Source organism: Neomonachus schauinslandi, chromosome 3 (assembly GCF_002201575.2).
Source record: "Neomonachus schauinslandi chromosome 3, ASM220157v2, whole genome shotgun sequence".
Taxonomy (NCBI): domain Eukaryota; kingdom Metazoa; phylum Chordata; class Mammalia; order Carnivora; family Phocidae; genus Neomonachus; species Neomonachus schauinslandi.
In genome coordinates this window covers 14,820,905-14,838,705 of record NC_058405.1, presented here as the reverse complement: position 1 = coordinate 14,838,705, position 17,801 = coordinate 14,820,905, and the positions used below count along the sequence as shown (strand labels likewise).

General features: G+C 37.6%; 1 protein-coding gene across 2 annotated transcripts in view; it reads left to right on the top strand.

The window, feature by feature from the left end:
• The window catches only part of DNAJC3 (DnaJ heat shock protein family (Hsp40) member C3), a 70,902-nt gene that overhangs the window by 41,176 nt on the left and 11,925 nt on the right, over positions 1-17,801 (top strand). For both annotated transcript variants that reach the window (XM_021695991.1, XM_021695992.1), the window contains 5 exons: positions 2,563-2,715; positions 4,465-4,646; positions 5,093-5,212; positions 8,560-8,665; positions 8,754-8,874. In XM_021695991.1, the coding sequence (XP_021551666.1) occupies positions 2,563-2,715; positions 4,465-4,646; positions 5,093-5,212; positions 8,560-8,665; positions 8,754-8,874 (682 nt within the window). The remainder of the gene's footprint in view (positions 1-2,562; positions 2,716-4,464; positions 4,647-5,092; positions 5,213-8,559; positions 8,666-8,753; positions 8,875-17,801) is intronic.

Genomic DNA, 17,801 nt, shown 5'->3' with positions numbered 1-17,801 from the left:
TAGTCAGATGGAAGTCACATTGTTTTGTACCTAACTAAGGAAGTGACATCCTGTCACCTCTCTCATATTCTGTTTGTTAAAGGGAGTTACCAGCTCCATCCTATACTCTAGGGGAGGGGATCACACAAAGGTATGAATTCCAGGCGGTGGGGGTCTTTTGGGGCCATCTTAGAAGTCTGCCCACTACAATTATCGACCCATTGTTTTCATTTGAAGTCCCAGAAATAGGGGTGTATTTAGATTAGAGAGCGGCTCATCCCTTTTAACAAACCCCCATCCCATAGCTATTATGGGTTTTTTTTTTTTTTTAAGATTTTATTTATTCATGAGAGACAGAGAGAGAGAGAGAAGCAGAGGGAGAAGCAGGCTTCCCGCCAAGCAGGGAGCCCGATGCGGGACTCGATCCCAGGACCCTGGGATCATGACCTGAGCCGAAGGCAGACCCTTAACCATCTGAGCCACCCAGGCGCCCGCTATTACGGGTTTTTATCCAGAAGCTCAGTGATCACAGTAAATGGTAAGAAATAAGAAATAAATTAATGTCATAGGTAGAGGTTTGTCTGAGAGGGTCAGAAATATGAAATATTAAAGAAGAGAAGGGTTATGAAGAAACATGAAAAAAAAAAGGAAGGGAAATGCTAGCAGGGTCCAGTGTCCACATGTACATACCCTAGGAGGAGCCCCCACCTGCAGTAAGAGTGAAAATGTTCATCTCCCTTAACTTACTTTGAAACTTCTCAGGGTTATAAGTCCTTAGTTTGTTTTTCAGACTCCTTTCTTACCTCCTTGCAAGAATCCCCTCCTTCTCTCCTAGCTCCCTCTATCCTCAAAGAGGTCCAGAGGACCTGACCTCACTCCCTCTTTCCCATTCCCGTTGTCTGAGCACTGAGTGAGGTTGAGCCCTCCATCCTCAACCTCAAGCTTTAGGGCTTTCCCTGCTCTCACCTTCCAACAAGGAAAATCGTGTGGTAAAGATCAGACTCTAAAGTTTGAGGGAAAAAAGGATGCAAATCCCATCCAGAAGAGGCAGTCTCTAAAACAGTCTAATGTATTCTGTTCAAAAAGGAGCAGTAATGTACATATAGGAAACAAGTTAATCAATAAATTACCTTTACCTAGAGCAAAGGACATACACATTTGTCTTTCTTCCGACGTGGTCTGCCAGAAGTGTTCGAGACCATCCTGATGATGACAGAACAGTTGTAGGTTAGCATGCCATGGCTTACAGCAACTCCCTTCACCTGGGGAATTCAGTCATGCAGGGACAGTCCTCCTCAGAGCAAGCTGAGGTTGTTAATTCCTAGTTACCTATGAATACTTGGAGCCCTATCCATTCTGTCAAAAGCCAGTGGTTTAAACAGACAAAACAATACCTAAAGTATCCAAAAAACAAAATGGAGAAATATAGAGCCTCTACTCAGAAATAGTATTCTTGAGGTTTCTCATTTGGAGTGTTCTCTACTACCAGGTAGCTAGTGGTGGGGGTGTTTTTTAGCTAAAAGGGGGAGCAGTGTGATTGGTCAGTTGAAGGAGAGACATTTCTAGAAACAATCTACCAATGGCTGTACCTCACCCAAAATAGGAACCTATCAACTACAATTTCCATCTTTAGTAAGAATATTTGATTTCAGGAATTATTACACATCAACTATAATCGCCAGGAAAAAAGTCCCCCTTTGCCCAAGTCAGAGCTTTTTAATGTAGGCACCCAATTTTTCTAAGCCATGAAGCTTAAGATTTTCCATTTGGAGGAAGAAATTGTTAAGAGTCGCTGTGCCTGAGGCCGGTCTGGGAGTAGGAATGAACTATAAACAGACACAAGGGATCTTAAAAGGTTGACAGAAATGGTCTAAAACCGTGGTAGTGGGTACATACTTGCTAAATATGTTAAAAATCAGAATTGCACACTCAAAATGGATGAGTTTTATGGTATGAATTATACCTTGATAAAGTTATTAAAAAAGAGAAATGTGTAGACCTCTTAAAACTGTAAGTCTTTTTAATGTAAGGTATTACTCTCTCATTTTTCCCCATAAATTCTTCCTTTCTCATTACACCTTAGCCTCTCTGGTATCAAATCTTCGTCCTATAACCTCTAAAAAACATGCCGTCTCCTCAGTTTCCCTGTTTTTTCATTATTTTGGTAAAATTATACTTAAAAATACATATTTAGGAAAAATAGAGCTAGAAGGCAGAATACATGAAACTCACATGACTCTGCGGAGCTGTACCTAAGAGTGAGGCGAGAGCTCTCCATACTTCGTTCTTCTCTGCCCTTTCGAGTTTCTAAATGTGTTTGGTTCCTGGTCAGGTTCGGGGGACCCAGGTCTTTTGCCCCCAGCTTCCAGCTCACGCCTGTGTACTGTCCGCCCGAGTGGAGGCAAAGATGCCCTCCTGCTGGTCAGCCCCACGGCAAGTCCTGGGAGGAGCTGGTGTGGCCAGCGTCTCTTTACCCTTTGCCTCCAGTGAACTTCAGGATTTAAAATGGTCAGATAGTGGTGTGTACTGCACGTATTAGATTTAAGAGATTAAAAATTTCTCGTTAATTTCTCATTCTTACAGCTCAAATCTAACCCAAGTGAAAATGAAGAAAAGGAAGCCCAGTTGCAACTTGTGAAATCTGATGAAATGCAGCGTTTGCGCTCCCAAGCACTTGATGCTTTCGAGAACTCAGATCATACTGCTGCTATAACCTTCCTTGATAAGATCTTAGAGGTAAGTTTCTCAGACATTGCAGCTGGCAGGCCTGACACACACTGCTTTTTACTCTAAGGCATGTTTATGCACTTTGACATGTTACGTATTACAAGAAACCTAGATAGGATAAAATCAGGTTGATCTTTGGGCTTTTAGCTCTGAAGTGAAAAGATGGTATTTAGATAGAACAAAATGTGGAACTGAAGTTTCCAGTAAATGTACTGAATGTGCTGTGGAGGAGGAGTTACGTATTTTTATATATTGCTTGCTTTGCTATTTTTGTTTGATTTTACATTTTGTGTTTGGGGGAGAGAACTTGGGAGGTTAGATAATGGGATAAAAGATGAAAGAATTGCTTGAAGGAAAAGGAAAAATAATGTTTGTGGCAAAGAGGAGTGTTTAGAGTAAGTTTCTAGGGAAGAAGCAGATGGAGTTGACAAGATCCAGAGTTCTAGATAGGAAACCTAAGTCTATAGTTTTCTTGCCTCTGAAGGATTGAATGACAGATGGCTTCAGAAGGAAGTCTACTGAAATATTCCAGTAGAAGCAATCATAATTCATGTTTATTTATCATTTTCATAGCACTTTGATGTATAGTTTCACTTAATCTTGGCAATAAACTTGGGATGTATGTAGAGTAGCTTCTTTGATGATTTTGTAGAGGAAATCATGTGGTGTGGTCTAGTGGAATTCATGTTTTATTACAGTATTTTGTTAATGCTTTATTAAGGAAATACAAAGTTAAAATTTTTACCTTCCAGTAGTTAGACTATCCATTTTGACCTAGCTTATTATTCAAGATACTTAATGTACAGTGTTGATTTTGATGTCTTAACATATGTGAAGAATTGACATGACTTTAGAAAGAACAGCTCTGAGAAATAGTTAAAAGATACAGGCTTTATTGGTGGACTTTTGGGCTTAAGTTTTATTTATTTATTTATTTATTTAAAAAAATTTTTTTTTAAAGATTTATTTATTTGACAGAGAGAGACACAGCTAGAGAGGGAACACAAGCGGGGAGGTGGGAAAGGGAGAAGCAGGCTTCCCGCTGAGCGGGGAGCGTGATGGCGGGGCTTGATCCCAGGACCCTGGGATCATGACCTGAGCCGAAGGCAGACGCTTAATGACTGAGCCACCCAGGTGCCCCTGGGCTTAAGTTTTAAAGAATACTAGTCCATTTATGAACTTTGTTGACTTTTTGATAAAGTAGAAATGGTGAAGCCTCAGCCTTCCCACATTGTTTTCCTCTTTTCTTTCTTTTTGTGATATGAGGATTTGATTTCAAAGAGACAACAATTTATAAAAGAATTCTATTTATTAGTAGAACAGAAATATTTTGCAGATGTAGAACCTAGATTTTATTTTTTTGAGACTAGAAATTAGAATTGTTGATTAAGTACAAAAATCTGATTATGGAATATTCTTTTCAAAATCAGATATGCTTAACTGAGAACAACCTTTTAATAGTAATGCCATGTATTCTTATTTTCAAAGTTTTAAGATTATATAATTGAAGGAAGGAGGAAAGGGGCCTCGTTAGTATATATGGGATATTCCTTCCCTCTTAGACTTTAAGATATCCTTGGAGAAATTATTTTGTCACATCTAAATTGTATCAGACTTTTTAATACTATTTACGAGGTAGAAATCACATTACCTGAAGATGGTTTCATGTTAATAAGTATGTAGGCAAAATATGTGGGAGGGAAGCATGAGTGTGCATAGTTTACTGTTTCTTAAAGTCTAGTTCTCTTGTTTCTCAAGGTTTGTGTTTGGGATGCAGAACTGCGGGAACTTCGAGCTGAATGTTTCATAAAAGAAGGGGAACCTAGGAAAGCAATAAGTGACTTAAAAGCTGCATCAAAATTGAAGAATGATAATACTGAGGCTTTTTATAAAATTAGCACACTGTACTATCAACTAGGAGACCATGAACTGTCCCTCAGGTCAGTTCCAGTGACATGCACATCTCCTGTCATCTTTTTCTTGTTGGCCTTAGGATAATAATCTCATTTTCTTTTTAATTTTAAGTTAAAACTGTGGTTAAGGCTGTTTTTACATTCTTCATTTATATATTTTGTGTTATCCCTAAGTTATTCTATTTCCACATAGTTTATTTTCACAAGCTACGCTTATGAAACTAGAGATACTGTATTTGCAGAAGCAAAGTGGGGTGTTTTATGTATGACCTATTTAAGTCATTTTAATTTGAGTTGATACGTGTGTGTGACAATACCATATGTAAAATGTATGGTAGATTATTAGGTCTGTGTGTTTTGTTTAATTGTTACCAAAAAAATACCTTTTATTGTGATTTCTGTATTTGGTATGGAAAACTACTCACTGATTATTTTGACTTGGAGTATTTTCCTCTTTTTAAATACATGAGCAGCGAAGTTCGTGAATGTCTTAAACTTGACCAGGATCATAAAAGGTGTTTTGCACACTATAAACAAGTAAAGAAACTGAATAAGCTAATTGAGTCAGCTGAAGAGCTCATCAGAGATGGCAGGTAAGAGTACGCTCGTTTGCTGTACAGCCTCCCTTACACGTCTTTTCTGGGCACAAAAGAACAGTTGAACTGCTCGCTCTTTTACTCGTTAGCCATTGAGGATAGAATATCCTAGAAAGCACTGGGCCTTGGCAAAATTACTACAACTGTACATTTTTTTAATATGGCAGAATATAAATAATAGTAACTGCATAGTATTCTTAGCAGCAGATTTGTTTATATTTCACCAAATATTTATTATCTCCTGTGTCAGGCACTGACAATGTACTAGTGGTGTAGAAATGAATATGACATGGTTTTTGGTCTTAAGCTTCTAGATTAGGGTGAGAGACAGACATATAAATTGATTATTAAAAGATAATGCGGTATCTAGAGTGATAGAGATATATACACAGTATATAGAGATTTTCTTGTGGTATAGGATTCTGGGCTAACAACCCTTTTGTTACAGCCCTGAAAAATATTGTACCTCTTCTTTGTGACCTCCTTGGTTTCCATTGTCATTCTAATGGTCTTCTCCCTAAAAATAAGGCATTTTCCTCTGACTGCTTTCAAGATTTTTTTCTTTGTCTTGAGTACTCAGAAGTTTAATTGTGTTGTATCTAGGTGTGGATATCTTTGTTTTTATCCTATTTGAAGTTTACTTAGCTTCTGGAATATGTAGGTTTATGTCTTGTCAAATTTGGGAAGTTTCAGTCATTATTTCTTGAGTACTTTTTCAGTCTTCTCTCCTTTCCATCTTAGATTCCAACTGACATAAATGTTAGCTCTTCTGTTATAGCCCCTCATGTCCCTGAGACTCTATTAATTTTTCTCAGCTCATTTTCTTTCTGATCAGATTTGGTCATTTTTTATCATTCCAATTCACTGATTCTTTTCTCTGTCACTTCCGTTCTACCGTTGAAGCACATTCAGTGAGCTTTTTATTTGGGTTTTTCTGTTTTTCAGTTCTAATAAACAGATTCCATTTGGTTGTTCTTGTATCTCTTCTGTTACTTTGCCAAGGCTGTCTGTTGCTTTCATTTGCTTTAAGCATGTTTGTCACTGCTGCTATTTCCATGGCTGCTTTAAGATCTTTGTCAGATAGTTCTAACACCTGTGTCCTTTGGGGGTTGGAAGTGTCTGTTCTCATTCAGTTTGAGATCTTCTTGTTTCTTGGTATGCTGAGTGGTTTTTAATTGAAACTTGGACACTTTGATTTTGTAAGACTTTTTTTTAATTTAAATCTTCTGTTTTGGCTCTTTTTTTCTGACATTGTTCCAGCGAAGCAGGGGTGGGCATTGCGTTGTTACTGTCAGGGAGGTAGAAGTTTCCCACTTGACCTTTGTTGATACTTGAGGTGTGGGGCTTCTCACTACTGCTTGGAGCAGGTGAGAGTTTTGGGGGCTATTTGTAGCCATGGATGAAAGTCCTGGCTCCGCACTTGGCCTTGTGTGCACCACCTCGGTACAGGGCGGGGCACACCTTGGCGCGGCCTCAGCAGGAAGTCGGGGCTGTCCACCTGACTGGCTGGCGTTGGTTGAGGCGGGGCTTTACTCACTTTCTGTGGCGTTCAGCTGGAGTGGAGCTGTTGTTGTCAAAGTTGCCATCTTGCTAGGCTTCCCTTCCCAGGTTTTTTGGCCTGAGAGAGCAGACTCTTGCGGGGTTTTTGATTTTATTGTCTGCACCCGTTGGCATTTCTGGGTTGCTGGCTGCTTTAGCTCCAAATTTGGGGTATAGGAAGAAAAAAAAAATCCAGGAAGTTTACCATATTATGTTTCCCTCAGGTCCCAAGGTCCCTAGCTGTTGGGGTTTTTTTTTTTTTTTTTTCAAGTTTTTACCTTTTTTTTGTTTAGTAAAACAAAATAAAAAAAAGTAAAATTTTGTGCAACAATGTTTCTAACAGATGTAAGAGGTAAAAACGAATTTTATATGACAAAATGTCATACTAGTATTACTATAACAAATTTCCAATAATTTGACAATTATCTTTCAAAAAATTTCCCCCAAATTCTAAGCAAAGTATGCATATTGGAAGTTAACTCTAAACAGGCGTAACTGTCTTCTTATCCAGTTTTGTGTGAAGAGACTCAAGAGTTCAGGTCTGACCAAGATATTGATGGTGAACATAGAATTCTCCCCTCCCCACCTCTAAGCTTCCAGCCCCGCAACTACAGCTACCTGCCCAGACAGGTCAAAAAGAGCGACACAAGTGCCCAGTGTAGAATTAACAAGTATATTAGATTTGTATTATCATCTATATAACTTTATGATTTGTATGCATAAAACATAAAAGCCTATCAGCATTAAAAAGAACACAACATTTGGGATTAATTCACTCTAAATGTGCCATCCTCAAATGGTCTACCTTCTTCTCTCCTCTTTCTGAGTCTTTTCATATTTTTACAAATATGTAATGTCTAGGGTATTTTAATTTAATTGTACCTAGTTGGAGGAACTGGGGAAAGTACATCCATTTCACTTTCTCAGAAGCTAACTTTTTTTTTTGTAAGTGAAATGCAGTTATTTTCTAATTGAACTTTTTATTTTGAGCTAATTATAGTTTCAAATGTAGTTGTAAGAAGTAAAGTGAGGTTTTGTATTCTCTGTACAGTTTCCTACAGTTGTTGGACCATCTTGGAAAACTACAGAACAATATCTCACCTACGATTTTGACACTGATAGCTTCCATTTTAAATGTTATATTTAAGTCTGTGTTTTAATACATCAGCATTTAAATGTGAAGATTGTAATGCATTTTGGGAATAATGTGCCACAGTGGTATAAAAATAATATCTTTTAGTTTGCCATTACTAAGGAAAGTAACTTAGTGTATAACATGACTAATACTTTTCACTAGTTTTTTTTTTTAAATGCTGAAATAGCTTTTATTGTTCTTAGAAAGCTGGGAATTCTGCAAGGAACTACATTATACTTAGCTGTGAATATTGACATTCATTATTTAAAATGGCATGTAGCTAATGGGCTCTGTTATTTCATGAAGGTGTGTAGTGACCAAGAAATAAAACCTGATCTCTGTTTTGCTGAAAATGCTTTGTGTGAGTCAGACTTTAACAAGGTGTTTTACTCCGTTTCAAAATTGTGGGCATTTTTCTGTAAAGAAATTCATCACTTTGTTTGGTATTCACAGGTATGCTTTTATTTGTACATACACATTTTCTGTGGTCATGTGTTCTATCTCCCAACTTTTCCTGGCAGAGGTACCTTCTTTGCCACTGTAGATTAATAAGGGAAAAATAGTGTTTGAAGGCACCTGCTCATTCAGGTAAATTGATTAAGTAACATAGTGAAGAGTAGAGGGTCCTTTCTTTAGCTCTAGGTACTCATCATGATCTGCTCATTCATAGATACACAGATGCAACCAGCAAATATGAATCTGTCATGAAAACAGAGCCAAGTGTTTCTGAATATACGATTCGTTCAAAAGAAAGGATTTGCCACTGCTTTTCCAAGGTAACAGTTGATTGGTTCCCAGAAATGTAAAAACTTAATATATGGAATAACAACCATAAATCCTTTTCTCAACATTTATTTATTGTAGGATGAGAAGCCTGTTGAAGCTATTCGAATATGTTCTGAAGTTTTACAGATGGAACCCGACAATGTGAATGCTCTGAAAGATCGAGCAGAGGCCTATTTAATAGAAGAAATGTATGATGAAGGTAAATCTTTAAGGAATTTGATTTGCAGTATCTAAAAGTTGATGTATATGAAATCAGCACATGTTTAACATCCTTTTGTTTAGAACGAGTTTGCCAGAGTAGCTAGAAATGTTAACAACTGTAGGAAGACGGCAGAGAACTTGAAAATTATTCTTCCTTAGTGGAACTTGAAAGGTATACCATATGAGGAGAGCGTTCTGCTGTTAAAACCAGTTCAGTGGAATATAAAAATAAAAATTTTAGCCTTTATTTGTTGTAGACAAGTTAGAATAGTTAAATAGCAACATAGAAAATTTAAGTGTTAGATTTCATATCATCCAGAGGTAATCACTGTTCATCTGGGATTTATATCTTTCAGACTTTTTCCTGTGCATATATATTAGTCTATGTTTTATGCATGTGTATGTATATATATTCTCTGCATATGCATGGTATACATATTACACCTGCAACATACATATATATGTCATATATGCCTAGATATAAAATGATCTCCTGTGACCACTGAGCTGTTGAGTAACATTAGGATAGTTGCTTATCCTACTTTGTTCAAGTTGAAGTAACAGAGAGAGTTTCCTGTTAGATGTTGTAAGGGCCTTGAATAAACAAGGGCAGTATCCTATTTTTGGAAGAGAACTAAGGCGCATACAGTAATATATATTAAAAAGAATTCTTTCATATTTATTGTTTTGTGACTTTTTCATGTGACAGTATGCTATGAACATTTAAGTATGATGGTTTTTAAAAGAAGTGAGCCTTATATCCCTTATTGCAAAGTTTTCATTTCAAATCAGGTAAAGCATTTTAAATTGAAAATGGTAAGAGTATTTTTCTGGTGAAACTTGGCTTGTGGTACTCTTTTTTTCCCCTCCATTTAAGTGCTGAATATTGATATAATAAAACATGCGGCTGTTAATACGTATTAATATCATGTTAAAGTAATTATATTATGGTAAGTGGTAATCCTGGATAACATTTTAAATGCACTGAGAATGCATCTGCAACAGTGATAATTTAGGTAGGTTTGTGGTACTCTTTTTTTTTTTGAGAGAGCAAGCATGCAGGTGGGGAGGAGCAGGGGGAGATGGAGAGAGAGAGAGAGAGAGAATCTTAAGCAGGCTCCATGCCCAGCGGGGCTCGATCTCATGTTCCTAAGATGGTGACCAGAGCTGAAATCAAGAGTTGGGACACTTAAATGACTGAGCCACCCAGGTGCCCCTCTTTTTTTTTTTTTTAAGGCACACTGATCATTCACTTTTTTCCTGCTTTTCACAATTTGAAAAGAATCTTGCTCCTAAGCAGTTTCCTGTGAATGATGATGGCGCTAGTTACTGCTATTTGTGGGACATTTTGTAGTACAGTCCTTGGTTTGATTGAGGCTTGAAGTGTATGTAATCAAAATGATCTTCAAGAAGATCCTGTTAGCATCCTTTTCTTTTCACTTTTGAGCTACTGTGTCTACTCAGTGAGATTGGCTGTACTCTAGGATTTTTGCATTCCCGTTAGTTTTTGGAACTCTTCATCAAAGGTACTTTTGTCTTCTGTATTTAAATCCTCAGCTCTAATTGTGAAATTAGAGAAGTTGCTAAATATAATAAGCTTAGCTGTTAAAAGAAGGTTAAATCTTGTAGGCTGCTAAAGATAATTTGAAGATGCTTTTGTAACTTGAATGCTAAACTGACTTGTTTTTTAGGGAAACTTGACAGCTTAATTCTTGAAGAAAAAGATGCTTAGTACTAATTTAATAGAATAGATCTGTCTTCGGAGTCTGTTTTTGCCTTTAAAAATATCTTTTAAATAGGAGTTTATTCTTTGTCTTCGTTGGTATGTTTGGATTATACACTGGGGAATCTTTCTGAATTATGGTTTTAGAATAAAATGGTTGTTCAAGTCACAAGTATGGCAACTAAGCAACCTCATGGAGAGATTGAGAATGGGATTGCTAGGTCTCTCAATTTGGGGGGTGGGGTGGGGTGCCAAGGAGGCCTGTATAACTAAAACTGAAGGGTATTACTTGTTTGGATTTGAGTTGGAGGTTTAGTAAATGATATAGATGAGTGGTAATCTTACTTAACTAGGCTAAATCATATTTTGAAATCCCGAGCTAAAACATGAGGGCTTTCTATATTCTGTTTACTGGTTTTATCTTTTTTTAAATAAGCAATTTAGGGCGCCTGGGTGGCTCAGTTGGTTGAGCGACTGCCTTCGGCTCAGGTCATGATCCTGGAGTCCCGGGATCGAGTCCCGCATTGGGCTCCCTGCTTGGCGGGGAGTCTGCTTCTCCCTCTGACCCTCCTCCCTCTCATTCTCCCTGTCTCAAATAAATAAATAAAATCTTTAAAAAAAAAAAAATAAATAAGCAATTTAAAGTGATGATAGGAATGTAATGAATAAAGAAAAACAAGGTTTAGGTTAGTGAATAATGGAACATGGAGATTTATTAATTTGGGGATTATGACAGAATTATCAGGAAAGATATTAGGGGATTCCACTCACTAGAAAGTAAAGTAAGCCTGTTGTTTGAGGATGCCTCTGAGATCATGAAAAATGAAGGAGGCTCTTCAGATCTATATGAGTAATTCTTTTCATAGCTTTTGAGAGGAGCAAACGGACATTGAAGCATTACTAAACAGTAGGTAAAGTTCCTTTGAATATAGGGATGATTCAGGTGTCCTTATGAGATAAGCAGTTATATTGGCTAGAACTTAAGCTATGTGAGGACCTGTGTCTATTTTATTAATCGATCCGTCTCTGCTACTTGTGCCTGGCACGTAGCAGGCCCTCATATATTTGCTGAATGAATGAATGGAGTTAGTTTATCAAGAGGGGCATAGTGGAAAGAGTATGGGATTTAGACTTAGTCCTGAATTTGAGTCTGACTATACTATTTATTTTTTATTTTTACTTGTAGGAAAATTCATGTAACATAAAATTGGCCATCTTAGCCATTTTTTTAAGTTTTTATTTTTATTTATTTATTTATTTATTTATTTATTTATTTATTTATTTATTTATTTGTCAGAGAGAAAGAGAGAGCGAGAGCACAAGCAGGGGGAACAACAGGCAGAGGGAGAAGCAGGCTCCCCGGTGAGCAGGGAGCCCGATGCGGGGCTCGATCCCAGGACCCTGGGATCATGACCTGAGCCGAAGGCAGACGCTTAACGACTGAGCCACCCAGGCGCCCCCCCCAAGTTTTTATTTTAATCACTGGGTGCTCATCATGACAAGTGCACCCCTTAATCCCCATCACCTATTTCACCCATCCCCTTCCCCACCTCCCCTCTGGTAACCATCAGTTTGTTCTCTATAGTTAAGAGCCTGAAGGACACCTGGCTGGCTCAGTCGGTAAATCATGTGACTCTTAATCTCAGGGTTGTGAATTTGAGCCCCACTTTGGGTGTAGAGATTACTTTAAAAAAAGAGTGTCGGTTCCTTGATTTGTCTCTTTTTCCTTTTGCTTGTTTTGTTGTATTTCTTAAATTTCACAATGAGTGAAATCATATGGTACTTGTCTTTCTCTGACTGACTTATTTCACTTAGCATTATACTCTCTAGTTCCATCCATGGCATTGCAAACGGCAAGATTTCATTCTTTATTATGGCTGAATAATATTCTATTGCAGATATATACCACATCTTTGTCCGTTCATCTGTCCATGGACACTTGGGCTGCTTCCATATCCTGGCTATTGTGAATAATGCTGCTATGCACATAGAAGTGCATGTATCCCCTTGAATTAGTGTTTTTGTATTCTCTGGGTAAATACCCAGTAATGCAATTGCTGGGTCGTAGGGTAGTTCTAGTTTTAACCTTTTGAGGAACCTCTGTACTGTTTTCCAGAGTGGCCGCACCGGTTTGCATTCCCACCAACAGTGTAAGAGGGTTCCTTTTCCTCCACATCCTCGCCAACGCCTGTTGTTTCTTGTATTGTTGATTTTAGCCATTCTGACAGCTTTGAGGTGAATAACAAACTCATTATAGTTTTGATATGCATTTCCCTAATGAGAAGTGATGATGAGCATCTTTTCAGGTGTCTGTTAGCTATCTGGATGTCTTCTTTGAAGAAATGTCTGTTGATGTCTTCTGCCCATTTTTAAATTGGATTACTTGTTTTTTGGGTGTTGAGTTTTATAAGTTCTTTATATATTTTGGATACTAACACTTTATTGGATATGTCATTTGCAGATATCTTCTCCCATTCAGTAGGTTACCTTTGAGTTTTGTTGATCCTTTCCTTCATTGTGCAGAAGCCTTTTATTTTGATGTAGCCCCAATAGTTTATTTTTACTTTTGTCTTCCTTGCCTCAGGAGGCATATCTAGAAAAAAGTTGCTATAGCCAATGTCAGAGATATTACTGCCCATGCTCTCTTTAAGGACTTTTAATGGTTTCAGATCTCACATTTAGGTCTTTCATCCATCTTGAATTTATCTTTGTGTATGGTGAAAGAAAGTGGTCCGTTTTCATTCTATTCTATTCTATTTATTTATTTATGTATGTATGTATGTATGTATCTATTTATTTGACAGAGAGACACGGCAAGAGAGGGAATACAAGCAGGGGTAGTGGGAGAGGGAGAAGCAGGCTTCCCGCGTAGCAGGGAGCCCAATGCAGGGCTCCATCCCAGGACCCTGGGATCATGACCTGAGCTGAAGGCAGATGCTTAACGACTGAGCCACCCAGGCGTCGGGTTTCATTCTTTTGCATGTGGCTCTCTAGTTTTCCCAACACCATTTGTTGAAGAGACTCTCTTTTTCCCATTGGATCTTCTTTCTGGCTTTGTCAAAGATTAATTGACCATATGTTTGTGGGTGTATTTCTGGGTTTTGTATTCTGTTCCCTTGATCTATGGGTCTGTTTTTGTGCCAGTACCATATTGGTTTGATTACTACAGCTTTGTAATTAACTTGAAGTCTGGAACTGTCATGCCTCCAGCTTTGCTTTTCTTTTTCAAGATTGCTTTGGCTGTTCGTGGTCTTCTGTGGTTCCATACAAAGGTTAGGATAGTTTGTTCCAGCTCTGTGAAAGATGCTGTTGGTATTTTGAGAGGGATTGCATTAAATGTATAGATTGCTTTGGGTAGTGTAGACATTTTAACAGTATTTGTTCTTCCAGTCTGTGAGCACAGAATGTCTTTCCATTTCTTTGTGTCGTCTTCAGTTTCTCTCATCCCGGTGTTTTCTCAGAGTACAGGTCTTTCACCTCTTTGGTTAGGTTTATTCCTGGGTATCTTATTATTTTTGATGCAGTTATAAATGGGATTTGTTTTCTCAATTTCTCTTTCTGCTGCTTCATTATAGGTGTATAGAAACACAACAGATTTCTGTAGATTGATTTTGTATCCTGTGACTTTACTGAATTTATCGGTTCTAGCAGCTTTTCGGTGGAGTCTTTTTGGTTTTCTGTGTGTAGTATCATGTCATCTGCAAGTAGTGACAGTTTGACTTCTTCCTTACTGATTTGGATGCCTTTTATTGCTTTTTGTTGTCTGATTGCTGTGGCTAGGATTTCCAGTGCCATGTTGAGTAGAAGTGGTGAGAGTGGACATCCTTATCTTGTTCTTGACCTTAGAGGAAAGGCTCTCAGTTTTTCCTCATTGAGGATGATGTTAGCTGTGGGTTTTTCATATATGGCCTTTATTATGTTGAAGTATGTTCCCTCTAAACCAGTTACTTTGTTGAGAGTTTTTTATCATGAATGGATGTTGTACTTTGTCAGATGCTTTTTCTGCATCTATTGAAATGATCATATGGTTCTTATCCTTTCTCTTATTGATGTGATGTATCATGCTGTGATTTGAACCACACTTGCAACCCAGGAATAAATCCCACTTGATGGTGATGAATGATCTTTTTAATGTATTGTTGGATTTGGTTTGCTAGTATCCTGTTGAGGATTTTTATATTTATATTCATCAGAGATATTGGCCTGTAGTTCTGTTTTTTTGTGTTTTTATCTGTTTTGGTATCAGGGTAATGCTGGCCTCATAAAATGAATTTGAAAGTTTTCCTTACTTTTCTATTTTTTGGAATACTTTGAGAAGAATAGGTGTTAACTCTTCTTTAAATGTTTGGTAAAATTCCCCTGTGAAGCCTTCTAAGTCCTGTTTTTTTTTTTTTTTTAATTGTATTTTTTTTTTTTTTTTTAAGATTTTATTTATTTGTTTGACAGAGAGAGACTCAGCGAGAGAGGGAACACAAGCAGGGGGAGTGGGAGAGGGAGGAGTAGGCTCTCTGCTGAGCAGGGAGCCCGATGCGGGACTCGATCCCAGGACCCTGGAATCATGACCTGAGCCGAAGGCAGACGCTTAACGACTGAGCCACCCAGGCGCCCCAGTCCTGTACTTTTTTTGTTGGGAGTTGATTATTGATTGAATTTCTTTGCTGGTAATCCATCTGTTCAAGTTTTCTGTTTCTCCCTGTTTCAGTTTCGGTAGGTTATATGTTTCTAGGAATTTATTCCTTCTGGGTTGTCCAATTTGTTTCCGTATAGTTTTCCATAATATCCTCTTATAACTGTTTGTGTTTTTGTGGTGCTGGTTGTTACTTCTCCTCTCTCATTTGTGGTTTTATTTATTTGCATCCTTTCTCTTTTTTTCTTGATATGTCTGGCTAGAGGTTTATTAATTTTATTGGGTTTTTTTTTTTTTTCCCCAAAGAACCAACTCCTGGTTTCATTGATCTGTTTTATTGTTTTTTTTTTTTCAGTTTCTATATCATTTATTTCTGCTCTAATCTTTATTCCTTACTTCTGCTAATTTTAGGTTTTGTTTGTTCTTTTTCTAGTTCCTTTAGGTGTAAAGTCAGGCTGTTTGAGATTTTTCTTGCTTTTTGAGGTAGGCCTGTGTTGCTCTAAACTTCCTTTTAGAACAGCTTTTGCTATGTGCAAAGGTTTTGAACTGTTGTGTTTTCATTTTCATTTGTTTCCATGTACTTTTAAATTTCTTCTTTTATTTCATGGTTGACCCATTCATTGTTTAATTGCATGTTATTTAAGTAGCATGTGGTCTTTCCAGATTTTTTCTTGGGGTTGACTTCTAGTTTCATAGTGCTGTGATCAGAAGAGATGCCTGGTATGACATCAGCCTTTTTAAAATTTGTTGAGGCTTGTTTTGTGGCCTAATAGGTGATCTTTTGTGGGGAGGATATTCCATGTGCACTTGAAAAGAATGTGTATTCTTCTGTTTTAGGATGGAATGTTCTTAATATATCTGTTAAATCCAGGGTGCTGGGGTGTCTCAGTCGGTTAAGTGTCTGCCTTTAGCTTGGGTCATGATCCCAGGGTCCTGGGATTAAGCCCCACGGCGGGCTGTCTGCTCAGCGGGAATCCTGCTTCTCCCTCTCCGTCTGCCTGCTGCTCCGCCTGCTTGTGTGTTTGTGTTCTCTCTCTGCCAAATAAATGAATAAAATCTTAAAAATATATATATGTATATTATCTGTTAAATCCATATGTTCCAGTGTGTCATTCAAAGGCACTGTTTCCTTGTTGATTTTCTGTTTAGATGATCTGTATGTTGATGTAAGTGGGGTGTTAAAGTCCTGTACTATTATTGTATTATTATTGATTAGTTCCTTTATGTTTGTTATTAGCTATTGTATGTATTTGGGTGCTCCTGTGTTGGGTGCATAAATATTTACAATTGTATATCTTCTTGCTGGACTGTTCCCATTATTATTATATAGTGTCCTTCTTTGTCTCTTGTTACAGTCTTTGTTTTAAAGTCTAGTTTGTCAGATACAACTGTTGCTACTCCAGCTTTCTTTTGATATCCGTTTGTGTGATAAATGTTTTTCTGTCTCCTCACTTTCAATCTGTAGGTGTCTTTAGGTCTAAAATGAGGCTCTTGAAATAAGTCAATCAGAGAAAGACATGTATCTTATGATCTCACTGATATGAGGAATTCTTAATCTCAGGAAACAAACTGAGGGTTGCTGGAGTGGGGGGTGGGGTGGGAGGGATGGGGTGACTGGGTGATACACACTGGGGAGGGTATGTGCTCTGGTAAGCGCCATGAATTGTGCAAGACTGTTGAATCTCCGATCTGTACCTCTGAAACAAATAATGCAATATATGTTAAGAAAAAAAAGAAGAAGAAGAGGGTAGCAGGAGGGGAAGAATGAAGCGGGGGAAATCGGAGGGGTAGACAAACCATGAGAGATGATGGACTCTGAAAAACAAACAGGGTTCTAGAGGGGAGGGGGGTGGGAGGATGGGTTAGCCTGGTGGTGGGTATTGAGGAGGGCACATTCTGCATGGAGCACTGGGTGTTATGCACAAACAATGAATCATGGAACACTACATCTAAAACTAATGATGTAATGTATGGGGATTAACATAAGAATAAAAAATTAAAAAAAAAAAGAATTCAGAAGGGAAAAAAAAATAAATAAAATGAGGCTCTTGTAGGCAGCATATAGATTGGTCTTGTTTTTTTTATCCATTCTGTCACCCTAAGTCTTTTGATTGGAGTGTTTAATCCACTTACATTCAGTGTAATTATTGATTGATATATATTTATTGCCATTTAATTTTTTTTATTTTTAAAATTTTTTATTGTTAGGTTCTCTGTGTCTCCTGGATTTGGATGTCTGTTTCCTTCCTCAGATTAGGAAGTTTTCAGCTATTATTTCTTCGCATAAATTCTCTCTCCCCTTTTCTTTCTTCTTCTTCTGTGATCCTCTAATATGAATGTTACTAACTTTGATGGAGTCACTGAGTTTCCTAAGTCTATTCTTGTGTTGCATAATTCTTTTTTTCTCTTTTGTTCAGCTTGATCACTTTCCATTACTCTTCTATAGGCCATTAATTCATTCCTCTCCTTTTTCCAGCCTGCTCTTCTTTCCATCAGGTGTGTTTCTCATTTTGTTTATTGAGCCCTTCCTCTCTGCTATGTTATCTCTGTGTTAATTATCTCTCTGCTATGTTAT